This window comes from Emydura macquarii, unplaced genomic scaffold, assembly GCF_026122565.2.
Source record: "Emydura macquarii macquarii isolate MOO-44397 ecotype Brisbane River unplaced genomic scaffold, CSIRO-AGI_Emac_v2 contig_1043, whole genome shotgun sequence".
Lineage (NCBI taxonomy): Eukaryota > Metazoa > Chordata > Testudines > Chelidae > Emydura > Emydura macquarii.
Genome location: NW_027131180.1, coordinates 10616790 through 10641806, shown reverse-complemented (window position 1 = coordinate 10641806; position 25017 = coordinate 10616790). Strand labels below are relative to the sequence as shown.

At 42.9% G+C, this 25017-nt stretch overlaps 1 protein-coding gene across 1 annotated transcript; it reads right to left on the bottom strand.

Annotated features, from left to right (window-relative positions):
* Window positions 1-4018: 4018 nt before the first annotated feature.
* Window positions 4019-24999, bottom strand: XK (X-linked Kx blood group antigen, Kell and VPS13A binding protein). The gene is made up of 3 exons (XM_067545300.1): window positions 24408-24999; window positions 13771-14033; window positions 4019-6327 (listed from the first exon to the last, which is right to left on the bottom strand). The coding sequence occupies exons 1-3, from the start codon at window positions 24650-24652 to the stop codon at window positions 5498-5500; spliced, it is 1338 nt and encodes a 445-aa protein (XP_067401401.1). The 5' UTR covers window positions 24653-24999; the 3' UTR covers window positions 4019-5497.
* Between the last annotated feature and the right edge of the window lie 18 nt (window positions 25000-25017).

Below are 25017 nucleotides of genomic sequence, written 5' to 3'. Positions count from 1 at the left end.
GAAATACTTAAGTTACTGTACATAGCTTGCATATCTCCTGTCGACTGCCACCGAAATCCACAGCCAATGTAGACCAGGCCCGAATGTATTTTAATCCTGGCCTGCTGTCAGAGCTCTGCAAGTATGCACTGCATTTTTATATAAATTTAAAATTTCACAAGACCTTGCCATTCAATTAAGGGCAAAATATTCCCATTTCTGTCAGCAATAATGGGTTCCCACTATGGACTGGGTACAATTTAGCAAAGAATAGAATTGTCAGTTTTTTCTCAGGTAAAATTTTGCTATTTTTATAAGACTTGGATTCTCCGCTCCCCCTGCCTCTTGCAATATAGTAGGTTGTCTGTGTGAAAAATCGCCTTTCATTTTGTCCAGAGAGTCGAAATTTTATGGTGAATCTGCAAAATATTTCATTTTTACTAAGCTGATTTTTTTAGGCAAGTAAGAATTCACATGACCCTAACATCTGCTGCTTCTTCAGGCCTGGGTCTCCCCTGACTCAAATCAAATTTCTGTCTGTGTGTGTGTGTAAGTGGAGAAGAATTTGACTCAAATGCATTGTAAATACAACTAGAAAAATCCATTCCTTGTCCACTCATCTTGCCAATTCTGAGTTCAGAATTCTGACTCCTTTGTTAAATAAGCACTTAAACTAGCGTGACCACCCATTCCAAAGTGGGCAGGACAGTCCCAAAATGGAGAGTTCAAGTCCAGGTCCTGGGCTGAATGACTCCGGGACAGCATTTCTCCTGGATTCCCTGTGGTGCTGCTATGCACCTGCCCAAGGCTCAGGGGCAACATCAGCCTCTTCCCATTGGGTGGGGGGAGAGGAAAGGAGGCTGAGGTAGACCTTAGTCCCCTTTTGCCACAAGGCCCTGCCCCTACCACTCCCCCCACAGTCAGACCAGAAGCCGGAGCTGGGAAGTAGTAAGAGCTGCTCAGGGAGCCCAGGCCACTGTGGGGAGCCCTGGATCCTCCACCTGCCCTGGGCGGCATGCCTCAGGGGGTAGGGACACGGGTCAGGGGATGATCTTGGGCCCTCCGGCCCCCTGCCTAGGGCAGATGGAGGGTCTGGGACTCCTCACAGCAGCCTGGGCTCCCTGGGTGGCTCTTACCATGGCTTGGCTCCAGCTTCTAGTCTGGCCATGGGGCAGGGCCTCAGGGGAAGAAGAGGAGCAGGGGGTGAGGCCTTGGAAGGAGGCGGGGCTCCTGCGTGTGTCCCGCTTTTGCCTTTTGAAAAGGGGGTCACCCTAACTTAACTAATAGCACAGGGAGTGAAAGAACAGTTCTGCTTTAGGTGTTTGGATGTTAGCAACAGTTGCAGAGAAAAGCTAGGAGCTGGTATGTCCATAAAAACACTGTTGTTCAGCAATTTTGTTTTAAAATATACTCAGTCTTGCCCACCTCAAGCATTCAGAAGTCATGGAATCATAGAAATGTAATGCTGGAAAGGACCTTGAGAAGTTATTAAGTCCAGCCCCCTGCACTGAGTTGCCATGAGTCAGTTCCCAGAAAAGCATGAGATTGCTAAAAAATCATGAGATTTTAAAATGTGAGTGAGAGAGTTCTTTTCATTTGCCTTCTAGTTCTTGACCCTTTAGAACAGGGGTGTCAAACATACGGTCCACGAACCTTTTTGATCCAGCCCGTGTCCGGCCAGTTTTTTTGAGATGTGCTGCCACCCAAAGTGAGTTCATTGCCACTTTAAGGGATTTCTCTGCGTCTGGCATCGACGCTTTAAGACTCTTCAACCGGCAATGCATTGGCACTTAAAGAGATTTCAGCGAGTTTGACATCCCTGCTTTAGAAGTTCTCATTTTCAATCTTTTCTCTGCAACCATGAGTGCTAGGAACTTACTTTAAAAACAAAATGAAAAGCTGAGATTCTCACCCAATCACATAACTCCATGATCTGGGGCTTGAAGTAAAACATCAAATATCATGAGATCCATGATAAAAATCACAAGAACTGGCAACATCTACATTAATTTGCAATATAACTTTAGACTTTCCTTTCCTTATTTGACTGAAGTTTCTTTATACTGGTAGCTCATTTATAAAAGAGGTCTTCTGATTAAGTAATATCTTTAGTAGTACACACTATCCACATAAGAAAACTGATTCCTTTTTACTTTTTTTCCAATCCCCCAACTACACTACCTACATAATGCAAACCCATATTACAGTTCTATCCTAATGGACCTGGTTAGAGCTGGTGAAACGTTTCTTTGTGGTGTGAAGTGAAACATGCCACTGTGGTGTAACCATAAACTTGGGTTTCTGAAAAGTGATGTTCTAAGAATTGGGACTGCACACAAACTGGGTCTATTGTTTCATCATTTTAATCAACACTTTTTTGTTTTACAAATATATGAGAATAGACAGGAACCAGGTCCTGCAAGACCTTATTCACATGAAAAATCCTTACTGAACAGACCTTGACTTCATATGAAGGAGGACTAAGCAGATGAGCAATGGTTTGCAAGATTACTCTCATAGATCTTCACTCATCAGGCCCCTGTGTTGTACACACACACACCCCCATCAAAGCTGCCACTGGCCCTTTCTCAATATGAATAGCTAGGATACAGTTTTAATTCATGCTCCACACTGACCAACTAGAGGGCAGATTTGACACCAAGTGTTTTTGATCAGTGACAGTCAATGTTGGAGCAAGGGTTTCCTATGGATCCCTCGTCACTGCGTGCATAGGATCTATGTATCCATTAGTACCCCATGCCAGCCATGCACCACAGCCAGACCCATAGTACAATTTGGATGAAGGGGGAAATGTGGCTCAACGGCTATCCTTTAAAATATTGATTCCAACACTAGGGAGGGTTTTTGCCTCTGTCCTTCCTTCACACATTTCCTTCCCACCAGCAGTGGTAACACAGCTTGATCAAAAATATATATAGCAGCTGTGTTATCTGATGGGTTTATTTAATCTCCTCTCTAAGGTGTGGTGACTGTATACTTGGAGTAAGGCAGCCTGAAACAACAACGTTTATGTGGAAGAAGTGTTTGACCTATTATCTCAGATATAATTGAGCTACATAGTTAAGGCAAAGGCATCAAAATAGCAACAAAACCCATATATAATCATTATGATAATTATTTCATATATTCAGTAGCCTCTACGTGCATTTCAATAGACTGGTATAAAAATAGTAAACAACACAGAACATTCTCTAAAAATATGTATATACACAGACTTCATTATTTGTATGTGAAAGAAAACAGTACTGACTATGTCTCAGATGTCAGCTTCTGATATTATTTATTTTAGTGTGGTATAAGTATCTTATTGGCCTGAATTTGGGAAGATCACATTGTTCCCAAAAGGCAAAAATCACAACACCATTATTTATCCTACATAATCCATATGAATTACAGGACAAAATGCTTTAGAAATATCTTAAAGAGTTGCATTGATACTATCTTTAATATCCCCTCTTCAGGTTAAACTAAGCCATTTAATTGCCAAGGGCCAAAATGTCAGAATGAGGTGCTAAATTTGACACCTACCTATGTATTCAGGAACCTAATGATGATTTCCATAATCACCCATTGAGTGCCTAGCTGTGACATCAGACACCCAACTTCAGCAAAGTCAGTTGGAAAATATGCCGCTGTATGTCCAACTGTACAGACTTGGAAGGAGAAAAAAAAAATTCTGCACTACATTCTTAGCTGGTGTAAATCAGTGTGGCTCCACTGATGACAATTCCAGCTTCCACTCTCTGTTTCGCTAACTCATTGTTTAAGAAACTTCTGCAAGTGATCTGGAATGTGTTTTTCTATACACAGAAATATCGCAGTCTCCCCAAGGACTTATTCCCAAATCTCCCCAGGGAAGTGGACTAATCGACAGAGGATAGGTGTCAACCCCACATCTGAATCAGGTACCCATGCCCAACTCATGCCAATAAAGCCTTTATATTACCCCACCGCATAATGTAATGAGGTATTCCATATATATATATATATATATATATATATATATATATATATATATATATCTCACGCAGACTCTCACACACTCTCACAAAGTAAAAATAAAATAGCTAAACTGTAAATCTGCAGCATGAAGACATTAATTTCGACTGCAGTAATAAAAAGAGCTCAGATTCTTGTCGCATTGTAGGTGCAAGTGCAACTTTCCATGTCTCTGTCCTTATTTCCACCTTGTGCTAATTCTGATACAGTTGTGTTGATATCATCCCCGTTGTCCTTTCAAGGACTTCACATTCTACATGAAAGCAGAATAGAGACTTAGCCAATAAATGGTAAAAGGGCTGAATTCCTATTATTTGTTTCCAGTGGCACTCACAATGTGTTAGGCTCAGGACAAACACAAGGCACTGAATCAGCCATGAAAGTATGCATAAGTTAACACATTCATCAGACTTGCAGTCAATGTATTGCATTTTAAAACAAAACAAACCTATTTTTAAAGTACTCCTCATAAATTGTCTGTCTGGGGTGCCCATCTGTCGAAGCGATCTCAGCACCTTCTGAAGCACACCAAGAATTTTAATTAATCTAGGTGATATTGTGCCAAAAAGTCTTTAAGCTCCTCTTTTAAAAGGCTCCAAATCTGGGGCACTTCTGAGGCCAACAGGGCAGGGTAGTCCAAATTATTGACGCTGTGATAATCAGAATATATCATAAAATAAAAAAGACGGGCTGAATTTCTTCTGCCCCTAAATAACCCATTGATCTGGAAGCCCCATTCTACTGTCTGTAATTAGAGACTGTATCGGGAGTCTGGTAATGTGTACGTGATACCCCATCCATTCAGGGCTTTAAACATTACAAAGAATACTTTCAACTCAATCCGCATCCTAACAAGCAGCAAATGCAGAGAGTGACAGAGTGCATCAGCCTAGTGCTCTCTGCCCATTCTCAGAAAGAATCACACTCCAGCACTAGCTATAGGGGATTGGCTTTCGTCTTAGGCAGCCTAGTACAGACTGGCTGGCAGCAGTTCAATCCCGATGTCACAAAGGTATGTGGTACGGCATTACACCAGTCAGGGTGTAATGGTAATTATCTTAAAAGCAGAAAACCATCTGGACCTCAGCTAATGGTCTACAATTACTAGGCAGTCCAGGACTATGCTCAGCATCCATGCTCTCACGACACTCTGCAAACTGCATTTCCTATACTTTCTCATTCTCCTCAGACCTCCTGAATGGACCCAACCAGCATCATGTCTGTTGAGCTACGATTTAAAGACGTCTCCTGTAGGGATTTCAGACTAAGCAGATGATAAACCTCTGTGTGGAATCACTATGTGATATGAATCCACAAACAGCAGTTGCTGTATGTGTACACGTCAAGTGTGCCATATGTATAGTAGGCATGTCAGAGTACCTATGCAGTACTACTGCACTGGCAAGAAAAATGGACAAAGCTCAGCGATCCAAAATACACCGTGCGTTGGGTAAGTGTGCAGTAGCTTTCCAGTAATGCCTGCTTGCCACCAGCCACCTTACGCGTTGGAAGAAACACTCTGATGAGGATTCCCATTCTGAGACTCATTTGTCTTGTAACTGGCCTGTGCGTCATCATCAGCACCACCCGGTGATTGCAAGTCCGCCTTATCCACGGGCGTGATGGCCTTAAGTGGTTTGCAAGCAAAGCAGAGGAACTTGAAACACGACAGCAAACCTTCCGAAATACTGGATGAGAAAAGCTTTTTGCACGGGTGGCAGAACTGGTAGAAGACCAGCATGAAGAGGACAGCCAGGCAATAGCCAATCAGCAGCTGCAAGACCAATAAAGGGGCGCACACGTACAGGTAGACATCTGTTTTGTAGACATACCACAGCAACAGGAGGAAAGCATTCTCAATGAACCTTAGCATATAATATACAGACAGACGGTACCAGTTTTGGGATTTGTTAATTAAGTCAGGATCATTGAGCTTCAGCTGCACGGCTGACCAGCAAAACATATTAATGCCAGCATATAAGAAGGTGAGGAGGCACAGTACAATGGTTGTGCCCACCCTGCTCAAAGCCTTTTCTATATTTTCTGGGAAAGGGGACTTGCTTTGCCAAAAGAGAATCCAGGGGTAAAAGAAAAAGCCAAAGACATTCAGAAGCACCACAGGCAGGACCCAGATTTGAAGCACAGAACTGAAAAGGACCAGGACTGCAACCCTCGTGGCAATCTCGAAGCTTCTCCAGAGGAATATGCAGAGGTAGGCGGCAGGTTTCACGCTGACGTCATAATCATCATATTTAATCTTAATGGCCAGGATGTTGCAGCGTAATGCGCCGTATACGATCGACAGCAGAGAGAGGACCATGAAGATGCCTGGGAACAGAAAAGATCAGAACCTTCTGTTTAAACAAATGTTAAATGCAACACATTCAGGTAGTACAAAGCAACTGGAAAGCTGCTTTAACAAGGCAGCTGGCGGACTCCCCTTCTCTAGGTATGTAGCCATTCTACACCACCCACTCCCGACCCCATCCTTTCACTGACGTAGGGGGTGTGGTCACAGTGGGTGGGAGCCTCACCAGAGTGCACTGTGTTCTGGCAATCCAGGGCTGACAAAATGATCCCTATGGAGTTGTTCCAGACAGCACAAGTTAGAGCCTCTGAAGTTATTCTAGCTTAGGGTTGCCCCCCATTCAGTTTTCACCCAGACAGTCCAGGTTTCAGCTTGTGTGTCCAGGTGCCATCTGACAAGCCCTGACGTTCGTTTGTTTTTTTATCTGTGGCAACCCTAAGTGGAAGGAAGGAGGCCACGCAGCAGCAGCTGCCACTGCCATCTCTGGGGCCAAGCTGGCAGGGTCTCAGGGGAAGAGGCAGGGCAGCGGTGGGGCCTCGGGGGTCTGGTTACCAGCCATGAGAAAGGTGGCAACCCTATAAAGCTTCTGCCAAGGGCTAAACCAGTTCCTGGATGGCCCCAGGACTGGGGGGTGAAGGGGAGCAGAAATGTAGCAAAAAGCAACCCCACCTCACCATCATCTAGCAATTGCGGTCAAAACATACCACCTCACTCTTACAGAGCAAGCCCTTCTCTCTACCAAACTTGCACACTAAAAATAAAGGTGTATTTGGTGGCAGCTAAAACCTAATTTATTTTACCATGAATGGGAAAAAAAATTAACTAACTGCACATTGAGTGGTCAGTTGATCAGACAAGGATCACAGGCTGTCACTGGCATCCTATTCAGTGTGACCACAAAGGTTATTTGGAGGATAACCTCTGAGCATGGAATTTTAGCAATAGTGCTCCACAGCCATGGAATCAGCTCCCCATTGATTAGTGGCTAGTGACAGTCTGAGTTGGTTTTTTAAATCACAGCTCTCGATGGTTTATGTCTGATGCTACTTTAATCTGGCTCTAAAGTAGGAAACACCCTGACACATTTATTAAAAAAACCCAACCAAACAAATAAAACCCCACTATGTAAATGCTTTAATAAAATAATACTTAGCAATAATATAGAGCTTTTCAACCTAAGATTTCAAAAAGGTTTACAAAGGTATGATTATCCCTGTTTTCTAGATGGAGAACGCTGAGGAAACCAAAAGATGTAAAGTGTCTTTTGTAAGGTTTTTTGTTTGTGCAAAATCTATCTGTCTGAAGTATTTATATGGCCCCCATCACTGTGGTGAATGCCTCACAATCTTTAATGGATTTATCCCTCACCACACCTCTGTGAGGTAGAGAAGTTTTACAGAAGGGAAACAGAGGCATTGAGACTTGCTCAAGGTCACACAGGAAGTGTGTGGTGGAGCTGAGAATTGAACCTACATGTTCCAGGCTAGCACCCTAACCACTCGACCTCCTTCATCTCCTTGTGGAAAAGATATACATGGCATCAACTGAAAATGTATTCACCTGACTACCTTCTATTTTATTTTTACAAATGGTGGCCTCTTGCTCCCCCAAAGTTATAGAACCTTCCAAACTGAATTTAGAGATGCTGACTTGTTGGTCTGGAAATCCATGCTTCTGCATTTTCCCACACCTGCTTATGATTCTTCAAGTGAAGAGGCTTCATTGTTATTTAAATGCTGCAAAGAGTGCAGAAGGGTGTCTGGCATCTAGAGAGACAGCAGGTGGCACCACAGCAAGGCGCTGTATTGCCATGACAGGCATCTTGTTGCAAAGCTGCCTGGCTCTTAAAGCAGCAAAGTGCAGCCTCTCACCATGAAAAGAAATGGAGATTGGATCAGAAATGGCATGCAGCATCTGAACTCAATATCATGTGGAACAGTGATAGCGGCACTTTGATATGACATATCAATTGCTAAAGTGCTTTTTTAGCGGATTACTGGGAAGTAGATACTGAAAAAATGCATCAGCAGACTCAGATAAATTAGAACAGAGTTTTCAGACCTGATGCTAAAGCAGTCTATAATTAGGCACTTAAAAATAAGTGGCCTGATTTTTCAGAAGTTCTGAGAAGTCACAACTCCGTTAGGTGCTACATACGTTTGGCACCTATGAAAATCAGGCCACTTTTATTTTAGATTGTGAATTATAGATCTAGGACACAAGTTTTAGGCATCCATGTTTGAAACTTTTAGCCTTAATCTTTGCATTTTCATGCTAGGGAGTGTTTTAAATGCAAACAATTAAAGTAAAACTAATAACTTATATAGTCATGTCTTTTAGAGTTTGGGGGGAAATATTTGCTTGATATTAAACTAATTGGTGATGCGATTGAACATTCTATTCTATCAGATAAAATAAAACAAACAGATTAGGTAGATCTCAATTGTTATGTCAATTATTTTAATGTGGTGCTTAGCAACCAGTGCTGTCTGCGACCTTCAATTCGTTTGTTTCATTATCCTACAAAAGGACCGTACCCACTGCTTTATTACAGCTATTTAACCATGCTCATGAGGTTCTTCTATTTAAAGCAATTAATCTCTGAGCATGACTTGGTAAGAAATGGAGATATTTTAGGATCTTGGGGTAACTAGCTAGTAGGATTTTCCCTGTACATTTTAACTACCAGTGTGTCTTCAAACATCTCTCAATGAATTTGGAACAGGAAGTCTGACAAGAAATTATCCATGTATCTGAACATCCAATATCAGTTTGTGAGGCTGAATAACAATTACAATTGTATATGGTAATTTGTATGTTCCATTATGGGGAAGGATTTCTCCTGTAAAATGCATTATGTATTTGCTTGTTTATCACTTGCATTTTTTAGCATTTTTGCTTAAAAACAAATTCTTATGTTTTGTACATGGTATGAGGATTTTTTAAAACCACTGCACCCTACAGAATATTGGCCAAAAGCAGAACAGCAAGTGACCACAGTTATAAATACCAGTGAGATCCTATCATTTCAGCACTTAAATCTTTGCTCATGTTCAGAATTGGCTCTGGAACCACAAGAGCAAATAACTTGTAAGAGCTAATTAAGCAAAAAAATGCTTTTTTGGGGATTTTTTTTTAAATAAAGCAAATGCTCTCATTAAAACTTCTTCCTAGCTCAAAAAGATTTTACTGAAAAGCTGCCTGCCACCTGTTTGATAAACTTGCAAGCATTCAGAACACTACCTGAACACCCTTTTGTGAATTTAAAGGAATCGTTTTATCCCAAATTTGCCCCCCCGTCCCCAGCTCCTGGAAGCTAATTCTTATTCTGAAGGTGTATTTTCCCATTGGTAGCAATCATGTACAGCAGGGGTAGTCAACAGGCAGACTGCGACTAAATCTGGACTGCCAGACACTTTTTGAACAGACCCCAAAATCTTTTCATGTACTCATTATCCTTATTGTTATTATTTTTTATTATTATTTTCTCTGGAGTTTGGACCTTGACTGTATCTTGACCAAGAAACCTGGATCTTGACAAAAAATAGTTGACTACCCCTAATGTGGTAGTCTAAGATTGCTCTATTCCCTAAAGTCCCATGCTTGTAACAACCTGCTTGTCAGCAATCCAAATGCCACAATCAAGCCAGTGGAAAGGTTACTGTGGGGCAGCCAGAGAAGAAAATGTGAAAGAGTAACATTGCCTGAAGTGTCCTTGGCTCAGCACCCACCATAAAGATCAGTGAGGAAGTGAGGGGCCCGATGGAGTCAGAGATTTCCCCCGGAAGTTGTCCTATTTCCCTCAAAAGCAGTGATGTGTGGTAAAGGATTTCACTCTCTTTGGAAGATTAGGGAAGTATTCTTTTTAAAAACCACTGGCTTGATTGACACTCTACTTCCAGCATAATATGACTTATGGCTAACAAGACCTGTCCTTCCCCACTTCTTAGTAACAGGTGGGTGACTATTGCCCTAGATGAGTTGTACTATGGTACGCTAATAATACTGACACCTGGCAGAACCTAGCTGCTAAATCCAGAATTTTCAATCTTTGGTCTCTACAGTTAGTTACCTAAATCTATGCTTAGGCCACTTTAAAAATCAGGCCACTTATTTTGATACCTAAGGTTAGGGACCCAGCTGTGAAAATTTGGTCTAAATCCATGATTTCCCTCTTTAAAAACACTTCTTAATAATACTGAAAAGTATCCCACACCTCTTAAACATGTTTTCCTAAATACTGACAAGGAAGTGTTCTGTAGTTGACAGCTTGTTAGGATAGCAGAATCTGCAACAGCATCTTAACGTAGCTGGCAACGATGCCTTGCAATCACATAATGCTTCTCCATCCTTGCCAGTTTATATTTGCTAGGATTGTCATGTTGCAGAACAAAGGAGAGCTCATGTAATCAGACCCTGTATTTTTTCATAAGAGGTTATAGTCACTGTGACCACCTTCTTTAACAAAATCTTTTCAATAAGAAACTGCTATAACAGTAGGAAATCCATCCATTTCCTAGGGTAAGAGAATTAAGATATGATCCTATCAATATAAACAGTAAGTTAAGGTTATTTTAACTCTGTGAATGATCGTCTAAGCAAGGAGACGAAGGATTGGTGAATGGAGAGATAACTAGTGGAGTGACATGGTGTGGAGAAACTTGATGTGCCACAGCCTGTGCCGTGAGCCTTTCTGTGACTAATTCATGAAGCTTAATTTGAGATCGCAAAGTACTTTATAAATTTGGGTAAGTATTACACAGGAGAGGAAGAAAGTGAGACAAGAGATTCTATGATTTGCCCAAGAACACACAGCAAGTCAACAGCAGAGTGAAGAACAGAACTGAAGCCTCCTGATTCCTAATCCCCTGTTCTAAACACTAAAACCCAAGTCACTCTCACAAGTACGACATTCATCCACACACGAAAAAGCTGTGAGCAGATATAGAGCACCAAGTTTAACTCTCACTATAAGAAATTTTCTCTCGTTCTTGATTTAGGTTCTCCTCCGTATTACAGTTTATGAGATGAGGCACCCATGGCAACATGCATGAATTCACATGCTAAACAACTGCAGTCTGGCCAACTTTCAGCCTCCTGTTTAAAATGGCCTTTAGTCCCATTTTGAAAGTTACAAAGAAATTTTAATAAGACCCAAAAGTCTGAAGGAAGGATCACTGTCTGTGAAGATGCAGGTGCAATGTTTCCAGGTAATCAGTCGGTCCCTCTCATTCAGTATTATAGAGTGACACTTATCTGTTCTAGGCTTCTCCAAAGCCATGCTTGGGGGGCGGGTGAGGATGTGGCATGCATGGTCATTGCTGTCTTTGCCTGGATGGAGGAATTTGCTTATGAATTTGTGATTTAGAACTTTGTAAATTTTCTTGACCATTCTGCTTTTGGTGAACGTACAAATTGCCATTGTATTTGTTACTCTCTGTCAATCCTAATGACCTGAGACAGAGCCTTTCTTCTTGATGACCACTATTAGCAGCCAACAGTACTAGCGGGGAAAAAAATATGACCTTTCTGAAGCAAACACCATCTGCAGCTCAGCACTTGGGAGACCGAACGCTAATTATGTTGCTCAATGCAGGATACCTCCATTCTGTTCTCATCCCCCATGCCGTGGTTCACCCTGCACATGATTAATTCATCTGAGCTGTTAGGCACAATGAAGTAGCCAGAGCAATGCTTGGTCTTTCAATAATCTACAGCTATGTCCTAAATAAGCATTTCAGGTGCCTTTAAAAAATAAAGCTGGCAGCTGCTTAAGCTAACATAATATCACTATATGCTGATTAATTCCTTGGTGCCAGATGCTTTAGACACATTCATGCTGTTAATGGACATTGCGCTGTGAGAATCCAGTTCCCAATACAATTAGATCCAGTGCTTTGGAAGAGCCTGGAAAAGGAAACTTTGTTTTGGCTGTTTAAAAAGCATCGTTGCCAAAGGCTAATTGACAAGCTTTGAATAAGTAATTTGTTCAGTGATTTTAGTCCAGTCTCTTGTGACTACATCACAATGCCAAAAAAATTCAGCGTGTACTTGTGACATGGAAAAGAAGGTTGCTGGCAATCAGCGCTGAGGTACTTTGACAGATGTGTGGAAAGCCTGTATGCGCCTGCCTGCACCACACCTGGCCATAACTAGACGGGTCTCAATTTCACCCTTTCAATCTCTTTGCATGCTGAGCTGTGCCTTGTAACTAGGGGGCATCACCTCTAAATCAGCACTGTTATATTTCTAAAGAATACAAACGTATGTGCATGGGGCCACAGAAACACAGCTTTGCTGGATACACAGACCATGACTTGATTCTATGTTAAAGCAGCTTTTGTCAGCAGCATCAGCACACCTGCCACATGGCAGGCCCTGATCCACAATCAGCTCCACATTCTTGTTTTCTGTGTGAAGTGACACAGGGAGCATGCAGTATGACGGGGGAAGTGCCCATCACATCAGAAACCAGCACTTCAGCTCAGTCAACAGACCACAGGGTTGCATGCTGTCATGATGCAGCATAGGTGAGAAATGTAATAAAAAAGACAAAGGGTCAGTTGATGGTCAGTGGGACACAATCATCTGCCTCTCTGATCATCAACTTAGACCTACATTTTATACTTACTGAGTCAGGAAGGTGACAGCTGTCACCATCAACACTGTCCTCCCTAGACCTGCATGTGATACCTGCCCTCTCCTCAAATCGCAGCTAAAGTACAATATTTAGATAAGTTACGTGGGACCCTTCTTGGGGCTTCCCCAACTGCAAAACCATCAAAGGTCCATCGCTTGCCTGGGCTTCCCAGCCAAAGGGGCCAGTCAGTAATCTGACAGGGAAGCACCTTTGATGAGGCAGCCATCTAAAGCTCACACAGCAGCCCCACTCCTTCCTCTTCTCATCTGGTTGGTAACTGGGCCTTAGAGAATGCCAGCTGCGGAAGCCTGGAGCATGTCCTTCTGGTGCCATAGCAGAAGCAGGGGCTTCCTTGGCAACAGGAAGAAGAAATCCTTTAAGGTGTTTGTGTGTGTATTTTATTTGATTAGTTCTTAAAGTAGTTCTCTTTTGTTCCAGCATGGGGAAAATACGCTCTACCATATACCCATGCCAAGCGTTTAAGGGGGAACACAGAGCAATTTTTTTCCTCTTAAATATAGCTCAGTTCCTCTGTCTGTCTCCTTATCATGCCATGAATATGATCTACGAGATGACTTTTTATACAGCTCCCAAAATATGCCACAATAAGTGCTTTAATCCAAAATGTGATGGGGTAGAGGAGAGCCTGGATGCAGTACAAAGCAACAGCTGACTGAACCCACTGGAACGTGCCTAGCAGATGAACTTGTTTCAAGCCTGTTCCTCCAGCTGAGGCAAAGGTAGGCAGTTCAGCAGAGAGTGACCTCTGACCCTGCACCTCTCACTCCCACCGACATAGAGATGGAACGTAAACTATACATACTTCGAGCTGCCGTGACCTCCTGTTGCAGGACACATATGTACAGCTGAAGTGTCAGCTGAGGTGCAGAGCCGAGGAAAGCCTGGATCACAGATGCCCTGCTAAATGCAGATCTATGTGTAAACAGTTTGCCCTCTGCCTGGCCCACTTCCTTCTCGACTTCTTCTGAATGTCCATCTTTAGGCATCTGCCTCTTCTTGGTGATGCTGACATAAGGTTCTTCAAATCTCCCCGCATGAAAGTAAATGTAAAAAACTTCCACACACCTGGAAGTAAATCAACAGAGAAAGAGTGATAGAAAAAGTATCAAGGGTCTTCCAATAGCCTTACGAACATTCTAAGCCATTTTCACAATTGCTAATATTGTGTGCCCTGCTCGCTGATAACCAATTCATCTCCCAGCTTCTCTGAGTTATGACAGTTGCAAATGTGACCCAGAGAGGATAAACCACCCAGGATTTGAAATTAGATACGTGTGAGCAGAGATTCATGAGCTTAGTGTAATTTACTGTGTATGAGGCCATCCCTAGAGGTGCTCAAAAAAAACCAACCCAACAAAAACCCCCCAACAAGTTCAGTAGGTATATGTGGCACTAAAATGGAGGGCTCATTCACATATGAAGCTGTGTTGTTGGGTTAAGCCCAGACCCACACAGGTATTACCTAACTCCGATTGAGAGCTAGGCACCTAATTTACCTTTGAGGATTTGGTTGTCTCCCATGAACTATCATTGCTCTCTTCTGTTCCATTAAATTGTGTAGTAGCCACTTGCCACCTAGCCTGCTCATGTTTTTAGCCACAGAGACCTACTTTTAAGTTTTTCTTGAGGTTCTTATGCTTGCTTATCAGTGACATCCACACAATATCTGTGGCCATGCCAAAGGGACAAGGAAAGGACATTAGCACCTTTGCTCTGAAATGAAATATCTTGTTTTATTGCTGAAAACTTCAAGGCAGGGACTGGCTCTTACTATGTGTTTGTACAGTACTTAGCACAATAGGGCCACAATCTTAGTTAGGGCCATTAGGGGCCACCGTAACACAAGTAATAAACAATGACAACAATATAAATGATCGGCCATCTTTCCTCCAGTCGGGAGCTCTGGAACACCTTCTTACGTGGGATCCCAGAAACTCCCAGAGAAAGAATCACTGGCGATTTGAAAACTTTGTTAAAACTACCTAAAAGTCTGAGCTCCATTCCTTATGTTTGTTTACATTTATTTTACAGCTGGCAAACATTAACATCAAATGTTGGACAAAGTTTCACTGTGGAAAGTAAGGAAAATGTAATGCTTTACCATTTGCTGCAGCACCCAATGACTTTAGCTCAGATATATCAAGCCCTTATGTCTATGCACTTCTAACGTGGTGGAGGGGGAACCTCCATGGAAGAAAAAGATGCCAGCACATGGGCTCCCAATGCACTAAATGCATATTGTGCCAGATCATGCTGCATTTCTCCTTGCACAGAGCACCCCCTGTACCTGGTTTTTCCATGTCCACTTGGACAAGGGTTCCCACTCACTGCTATGGTATCATCTCCCACCCTCACTCTGTGGTCCAGGGTCCATAGCTGGGGCGGGAATGAAGACTGGCGGAAGTCAGTGGGACAAAGACAGGGCCAGAGGGATACAAATCACCATCCTCGGCCCCACAGAAATGAGTTACAAAGATGATACAACTTGGGCCAAATTATCTTCTCTAGAGTTCCACACCTCTCTGGAACCCCAAAGCCAGCTGTGGCTCTCGTAACACAGGTCGCAGAGAATTGAGCTTCTAGGGAGGCTGGGGCGGGGGTGGGCATCAAGAAAGGCTACAAGAACCCTTCAAACGGGTGACAGAGGGGTCAACATTGGCAAAGAAGCAGTGGCAAGCAGGGGAAGTTCCTGAGGTATATGTGGAGGCAAGGAAATCTGGTCATAGGTTGGGAGGGAAATGGATGGCACCCTGTATTACTTTGCATAGGGCACTGTAAAATACAGTATAGGGCCTGACCTGGTGAAGGTCGGCCATAAAGATCAATGCAAACAACACGAGCATATTCTGTAAGAGGGGCAACGAGCAAGAGTGTCAAACAAGCCAAAGAACCATATAAACAAAACAACCTGCTCTCTTTTCTATTCATTTGCATACCCTGTAGTTCTGACTAACACCACTATAAACATCAATAGGAAAAAAATAAGTGCCTATGTGTGTGTCTTATGGGCTCAAAGACCAGACAATGAGTCTGTGTAAGTCACAGCGAAGAATGAATTGTTCTGTATTTAAAAATATCTTTCAGAACTACGTGATACAAGACATGGAGATATGTTCGTGCTAAGCCAGTTTTGTTTCTCGAAAATCACTTCTTTGGGGGTGGTTTTTCCATCTTTAGCTTCTTAACTTTGTGGCTATTCAACGTCTATTAAGGCCTTTTGGGAGAAATCCCACAAACCAAACGGTAAAACAGCACTGGTAAAAAATTAAATCAAAGACGATCAGTTTGATCATAATCTTGAATATTTTTCGTAATTGGACCAGTCGTAAATTCCAGTTTCACTGAGTGAAACAAAGGCCATTTTAGGACCATACTGTCATTGTGATTCACAGTTATTATTAAAGCTAGTGGGAATGCCTTGTGCAGCTGAGGCCCTGTCCAATGAAGTGAGTAATCAATATCGCTCTGATTTTTTCAGTCCCTGCAGCCAATCTAGTCCCATTTCCAGACCTGTAAAAGAATCCACCCAGAAACAGAAAGTAGGAAAAAAATTAATACATTGGAACAGCCCATGAAGCCAATGGAGGATCTAAAATAGTAAACCAAAGGAAAAACCCAGAACATTTAAATCTCTCTTCGTATTTACAACAATCTCCAGGCTCAACCTGAAACTGCTAGAAAAGGCAGATCTCAGTAACAGCATGTGAAGTATTTCAGAACGTGTATAAAAACAGATCTGCTCTAAAGACCCATCCAACAAATATTAGTGGGGCATAATGCTCATTATGGTGATTTGTCCCATTGAAGAGACATTAGTGCCCATGAGTTGGCTCACTGGGGTAAGTCTTTTCAGGACCAAGCCTTTGATTTGTATGAATGATCCAAATTTTAAGTAGCTGTCATCTGAGTTCTAGAGTTATGATGGGGAATTATATGTTCCAACCTGAAAACAAGGAGCCAGGACAGCCAGCATATCCCACAGCCAATGGAAATTATTACTACTACAATTCAGTATCTATATAATAAAATTCCAGGACTGTCACTCTGTCTGCATGTCACTCAGGTCTATTTGCTATCTGGGTTGTGTTAGGATTCTCTCTTATTCACAGGGACAGAGGTGGGACTAGGAGGCTTGTTTTTAAATAAACTGGCACTGTTTCCCTATTAGAACCACAACTAAGGCCTGATCTACACTATAGACTTTTGTCAACCAAAGTCAGCTTTTTGCACCAAAACACTGGTGGTGTACACACTGCAATCCCCCCCACTGACCCAACTTCCCTAGTTTTGCAACAAAATAAAATTACCTCGATGAGAGACTTAAGAGTTTTTGTACCAAATTTATAACAAAAAAGCATCAGTGTAGACACTGCGCTTGGTTATGTCGCAGTAAATGGCCTCCAGGATGTGTCCCACAATGCCCATCCTGACTGCTCTGGCCATCAATTTGAACTCCACTGCCCTGCAGCCATCCGCCCCTTCCCTTTTAAAGCCCTGGGAATTTTTGAAATTCCACTTTTGCTTTTCGGCGTGGAGAGCTCACATTTCATCTTCCGAGCTGACCATGGCGCTCCACGGACTAAACAATCTCCTGCTTGGAGCACACCGGAGCTTCTAGATCTGATCATTATTAGGGGAGAGGAGGCTGTGCAGTCCCAGCTCTGCTCCAGCTGAAGGAACTTTGATACATACAGTCAATTTCTCGTTTAATGGTGGAGAAGGGCTATGAACGGGACATACTGCAGTGCCGTGCAAAAATCAAGGAGCTGCGGCAGGAGTACCAAAAGGCTAGGGAGTCAAACCGTTGTGCTGGTGCACAGCCAAAGACCTGCTGCTTCTATAAGGAGTTGGAAGCCATCTTCAGCAGTGACCTCACCCCCACCACCAAGAGCAGGTCAGGTGCCTCGGATTCCTGTTCTGATTGGGAGCTCATGATATATGGCATGAGCAGCCGCGCTGTGTTCCGAACACTGACAACAACAGTGGAGAGCAGGGCAGGATCCATCCTTTCAGACAGAGATGGCAGGTGCACAGGAAACTGGGGCTGTTGAAAAATGCCCTGAAACACAGTCAGAAATCCATGGAATGATGGGATGGAAATCACTGCACTGCATCATGGGACATTGAGCCAGCACCCAGGATGCACTGAGATCCTCTCCACCTTCCCACAGCTCCTAGCGGAACAAGGTGGCGAGTTGCACAATGGGAAAGCTGCTCGCAGTATACTGCTCTCAATGTCGATGCTAGAACACCAAGTGTGGACATGCTTTGGCGACACAATGAGTGCTGTGTGGATAGGCACAAGTGATGTAATTGCAGCGCTTTTTGATCAGCTTGCGTTGACAATACTTTCTAATGTAGACAAGGCCTAAGGCAACACAAGAGAGCGAACGCTCTGACCCAAACTGCCCACACTGCTGGAGAAACCGTGGGAGAATGAAAAGCCCTGCGAGGTTGGCTAGTTTTCACCACATTCTCTCTGGGTGGAGCAGTTTGGGAGCCATGCTAAGATCATGAAGCCTCCAATCTCCCGAGATCCTGGGGCTCCCCTGGGAAGGGCACCCCATGATCTAGAGGCAGAAGCAGTCCTGCAGGATGGGTGATGCTCTTTGTGACTGTTAAGGGGCCACCCTCCCCCTCTTTGACAGCATGGAGTCAGCAGCAGGAGAGATGCTGCCATTGCCTTATTGCCAAAGTCCATCTGCAGTAGCTCAGTCGCCGTTGTGGAGGGGACGCTGAAGGAGCTAACACTGCTTCAAGCAGCAATAATTTCCAACCAAAATTCTTCACTGAAATCTATGAGCTGAGCAGGGGATGATGCTGCACTCACTGCCCCTGCTCCCAAACCCCAGCATACAGAAGACCCCGGGTTTTCCATGGGGTTCTGGTTGTCGTGGCAAATAACGACTCAATAGCAACTCATCTCCTTTCCACACAACTAGAGTAGCCCTACCCATGCACCGTGTACTCCACCCACCTTGGAGAAGGGGACAATCCCACCCTTTTTTTGAATGGTGAGAATGAGTGTTGTCTCTTAATCATAGGCCCTTGTGGGAATTAAACTATAGATGACATAATCATGCTGCCAATTAAAAACAACTAGGAGGTGAAAGCATGGGATTTGGCGTATCAACCCAGAAATCCATGGGCAAATGTATATCCTACAGCCATATAAATACACACAATGCAAATGTATATCCAAGTTCCCGACAGCTGGGAACTACAGTCACATTTTTATAATGCCTTCAATATAGGGAAATGTGCCAATAACTAATCAGTCTTTCAGGTTTACTTTCAGATAAGATAAGATAAATATCCCTTGCCCAGTTATCATCGACTCTGCCTTTCCACCCACTTATAATTGCCTTCTTTCAATTTGAATTGTCGAGATATACTGCTAATCCACTCAGAAGGTAAAACCTAACGGGAATTAAGAATGTTTACCCCAGTTAAAAGGGAGGGAGATGCAGCCACTAGCTGTAATATAGCCATTTTAGGGTTGGTTGTCTCAGCTTTATTTAGAGGACAAGTCACCAGAAAGTCATGCTGTGAAAAAAATCCTATAAGAAGGCAACCCTGCAATGAAGTGGGTCACTAGGAACCAGCCCGTTACAAAGGTCAGGGTGATTGTGGAAGGATGAGCTTCTGTGTCCCAGCACTGAAGCATTAATTGTACCTTTCCTCTAGTAAAATGCAATTGACCTATACCCCCACCCTGAGAGCACATAACTGCAATCCTTCCACTTGGAGACCGAGGCCCAGATCCTCAGAGGCATTTAGATGCTTAACTCTCATTGATACCTTTGAGGATCTGGGCCTGAGTTACAGTAGAACCTCAGAGTTACAAACACCTCGGGAATGGAAACTGTTTGTAACTCTGAAATGTTCGTAACTCTGAACAAAACGTTATGGTTGTTCTCTCAACAGTTGACAATTGAACATTAACTTAATACAGCTTTGAAACACTACTATGCAGAAGAAAAATGCTGCTTTCCCTTAATTTTTTTTAGTAGTTTACATTTAACATAGTACTGTACTGTATTTGCCTTTTTTCTCTCTCCCTCACTCTGTGATTGCCGGATCGTGTACTTCTGGTTCCAAATGAGGTGTGTGGTTGACTGGTCAATTTGTAACTCTGGTGTTCATAACTTTGATGTTCTACTGTACTTTCTTCCTTCACAGAACTAGCTCCTGTCCCCAATTTCAAGCAACCTGTGAGGGGGAAAGTAAGACGTATTTCTCCACCCCTTTCCCACCCCCCGCCCCACATGACTTCTATTCTACTAATCCCAGTGTTAGTAGCAGGGGGCAGAAAATGAAGAGAAAAGTCACACATGAATGCTAAGTACACTATAAACAAAGTTAGACTAAGCACTGCAAAAAGCATAGCTAGCTGTACTCTAAACTTAGCTATGAGTAATATTTTTAAAGTAATTTAGGAGCCTAAATCCCAACACTCAATAAACCATTAAAGCTTATATTTTTCAAATTGCCTGCAGGATTTGGACACTCAGTTCCCATTAATTTTAGTGGGATTGGGCCTCCGAATTGCCAGGTGCCTTTGGAAATTTCAGCCCATCTTTTGTTCCTGAAGGTCACCACATTTAAGTTTGGATAGAACAAGCATTTCTCTTGTAGTGTGTGAATTTTAGAGTTGGATGGGAATTTTTCAGCAACAATTTTTTTTTGTTGAAAATGCTGATTTGTTGATACCAAAACTATTTGCTCAAAAGGGTTGGTTTTGAACAATTTCCTGGGTTTTTTTTAAATTTCTAAATTGTTGAAATGGGATTAAAATTTTTCATTTTCAGTTCAAAACGATTTTTTGTTTTGAAATGTAAGTTAATTTAAGGTTTTATATATATATAAAAAAATTAAAATGTCAAAATTGAAATGAAATGTTTTAAAATTATTGAAACAAAACATTTTGATTGACCTGATCCATAAACATTTTGGATTTTCAATTAATGAAAATTTTTAATATTTTGACTTTTCAGCCCAATTCAGGAAGGGAAAAGTTTTCCACATCTTGAAAATTCTCATGGAATGGGAAAACCATTTCCCACCCAGCTGTAGTGAATTCCTTGTTTCTTTTTTGTCAGTGTTTATTTAGATACAGATTTGCACACAACAAAATGTCTACTTTCTTTCTATTGCATTAAGGACCAAACCTGTACCCCTGACTTCAATGGACTAGGATTTGATCATGAGTGTTTTGCATAAAAGCTCTCGCAAAAGAATAGTTTATGACTGTATGAGTAGAGGTAGTCCCTCTGGCAAACGATTTGTAACCAATTTGACCCTTGAATTTATATAGCATATTTATATTACTCAGTTTGCAAATTCCTAGAGCTAGAACTGGAAAAATGCCTCCTCCTAAACAAGGCAGCAGAGCAGTGGCGCAGGTACAGTGCTCTGCCACGCACAGAGACTTGAAATTAGGTTTGAAATTAGATGAAGGTTTCTAACCAGTAGAGGAGATGAGTTCTGGAACAGCCTTCCAACAGGAGCAGTAGGGGACAAAAAGCTAACTGGCTTCAAGACGGAGCTTGATAAATGTATGGAGGGGATGGTATGATAGACTGCCTGCAGTGGCATGTAGCCAATCTGCGACTGCTAGCAGCAAATATCTTCAACGGACGGTGATGGGACTCTAAATGGGGAGGGTTCTGAGTTGCTACAGAGAATTCTTTCCCAGGTGTCTGGCTGATAGGTGTTGCCCACATGCTCAGGGTCTAACTGATCACCATATTTGGGGTCAGGAAGGAATTTTCCTCTGGGTCAGATTGGCAGAGACTTTGATAATGATGTAGCTATGTAGTGCTGCTTCTACACCTGCACCATTTACAGAATAGATCAAAACTAGCAAATAGTCTTAAAGGGGTCTGTTCCCTGCTCTGCCGGACAAAACTAGGATTTGAACAAGTGCGGCTGGAGGAAGCAAGGCAGAAAAACCCTGTGAGCTTATTACCATATTTATCACATTAGCTTCCTTATTCTAACCCCTCTCCTCACACACACACTTTCTGGGTTGGATCCCTTGACTAATTATATTTCTTTGAACGTAAAGAGAATGTTGTTTTACTAGGCTTTTATTTTATTTTTTGTATGTTTTATAGTGTCCTTAGTGCTGTTGTTATGGAGAGAATTTCATAAATGAAATGAGTATATTACTGTTTTTATCAATAATAATGAGTGAAAATACCATGGCTGTAGAGAATCTAGAGCTATCAATTAATTCTATGTAAATGATGAAATATACGATAAAAGCATGCTGCAAAATGTCTAGCTTGTCTTTAAACTGGTGATCTAGTTCCAAATTGTAGCAGTGGTGACATAAATACTGCAACCTCCATCGAAATAACCATATTTCTATAGGTCCATGCTAATTACTTGCATTTTGGTTTTGACAGACAGATCACAGAATGCACACTGCATAATATAATTTTAGACTCACATATTGTAAACAAACATTTCTTTAGCTATATTATTGAAGAACTTAGAGATGATTTTTTAAAAGTGTGTGTGAGGAAGGGAGGTGGGAAGGAATCCTGGACCCTTTGAACAAAGTTAATAGCAAAATTTCCATTGACTTGAATAGGGCCAAGGTTTCATCCAAAGAATTTTTAAAATTTTGATTTACATGTCACTGTTTAAGCTTTTTGATTTCATTTTGCATGTCTCTTCACTTGGAGAATGAAAATCAGTTAAATCAGTTTCATGTTTGTTCATAGTCATTTTCACTTTGATTTCATTGGTAATTTTTTAAATTGTGGAAATCTTTCTATTGGTCTTATGTTTTAGAAAATCTAGCATAACAAACACATTTTGGGCCAAATGTAAATTGACGGTATCTTATCAAAACAAATCAAAATAACAAACAAAAAGTCAACCAGATTTACAGAAGAGTTTTCAACAAGTTTTTTAAAATCTTTGAGGAAGCCCCTCCTATGTCCCATACAGAAATATTATTTATTTATTTTTCTTTCTTTCTTTCTTTTTTTTAATGATGTACACATTTACTTGTACAGATAAAAACCACTGTAAAGAGTCACACAAATAAAAGAAAAACAGCAAATATTTTGTTATGAGTTTATATCAAATGATCTAAATATTCTTCTTGCTAATATTGTTTCAAAGGGCACTTTCAACTAAATATCTCAAGTGGAATTTTGGCATCTCCTGTCAAACAGAACACCTCCTGAAAGATGTAAAAGCCTTGAACGTTATAAATACTATCATATGAATGGAATCATTACCATAAATATTTTAAATTAAGCCATCCTGGGAGTTTTCCTTTGTTCCTGTGAAGTCATTCTGATCTATGTTACTATGCAGAAATTTGCAGTACGATATAACTTACACAGTCATTACAACGATCAAACTGCTTATCTCCTTCACAAAGAGTCAAGCAACTTTAGAGAAATGGGCCTTGTCTGTACAAAAGAAAATAGCTTCTAGATTCCTTCTAAACAAATAGCCTCAGTAAGGATCTCATTGTATAGGAGAAAAAACTGTTTGCTTCATTTTCTTCAATGCTAAGTGTTAAGATCTGAGGATTTGGATGGCTGGCAAATACCACACCCTTTCCCTGTCTTTGCCTTCAGGACATCAACATGACTGTTCCTGAGGGGTTGAAAAAATTAAAATTAAAAACTGTATTCTGCCGTATTAATGTTACTTGGATTAATGGAGGTGCATAAGCACAAAGCAGCCTCGGTCAGCTTCATGCCAACAGAATAGCTATTGAAATACAACAGACTAACGTTGTGGCTGTTTTATTCTGTAACACAGGGGAGGTCATGCAGTTGAGGGGAGGAGGGCTGTGCAAAGAAACACACAACATGCACAAATCTAGTTCATATGACTAAACATGGCTGTACCTATTAGCACACCCATGCAAAATACAAAAGTCCGATAGATAGATTGATAGATAGATAGATGACTTTTGTATTTTGCATTTATTTTGCATGGCACATACACACATATAGATATAGATATAGGACTTTTGCATGGCACATACACACATACCCACACACCTCTCTACATATACACACACACTAGAGACCTGTAAAGAGAGATTGCACACATATTTGTGTCTATTACACGCAAAGGCCACTGTGCTTCCATCTTACGGAGCACAGCTGTAGCTGAACCACAAATGTCATCTGGTCGATGCACACATGTGCTCTATATGCTGCACCTGTGAGCACAGCTCCCCCGGACACGTGCACAAACGCAGGGAGCTCGCTCGCCTCGCAGACCAGAAAAAGACGCCGAAAATCAGATGCCCTCCGCGGCGAGGGACCAGCTCGGCTCCGCCGAATCGTGCCTTCGCCCGCCGTGGGCAGCCAGCACCCACCGAGAGCTCCCGGGGCGCGCAGCGGCGGCGGCGGCGGAGCCGGCTGGAAGGAAGGAAGGGAGCGGCCGGCCGCCTACCTGACCACGGGTCCCAGCTGCAGGATGTGCAGCAGCAGCACCAGCGGCCTGTCCCGGCTCAGGTCGCGGTGGATCAAGACCAGGTTGAGCTGCACCAGCAGGCAGGGCAGGAGGGCGAAGAGCAGGGTCAGCGCCTGCCAGATGCGGTCCCCCGCCGAGCGGTAGGTGCTGCTCAGGTACAGCGCCGTGCCCGTCTCGGCCAGGAAGAGGAGCAGGGAGACGAGGACGGAGCCGGGGAATTTCATCTCCTCCCCGGCCAGGCGGCCCGCGCGCCGGGCCACTTATCGGGCTGCGGCAGCCGGCGGCGGCCCCCCGCTCCGCCCCTGGCCCGCTGCCCGGCGTGCGGGGAGAGCGGGGCCCGCTAGAGGGAGTCCCCAGGGCGGGCGGGCGGCCGCCTGCAGCCGCTCTGCCCGCCGGCCACCCCCCGCCCGGGTTCTTGCCCTTCTCCCCCGCTGGCGGGGGCCCGCTCCTGGGGAGCTCCCGAGCGGGGTTTGGCCGCGGAGAGCAGGATCAGGGCCCTGGGAGAAAGAGGCACCTGCGTGGACACGGCCTGCCCTGCGGCGGGGCGGGCGAGAAGAGAGAGCGGCTTGGATCAGCCCCAGCTGGGAGG

Coding starts and splice junctions, on each gene's coding strand:
- XK (XM_067545300.1), bottom strand. CDS start 24,652: ATGAAATTCCCCGGCTCCGTCCTCGTCTCCCTGCTCCTCTTCCTGGCC. Junction 14,034..24,407: donor CAGCTGGGACCCGTGGTCAG/GTAGGCGGCCGG, acceptor ATTTACTTCCAG/GTGTGTGGAAGTTTTTTACA. Junction 6,328..13,770: donor GGAGGTCACGGCAGCTCGAA/GTATGTATAGTT, acceptor TTCTGTTCCCAG/GCATCTTCATGGTCCTCTCT.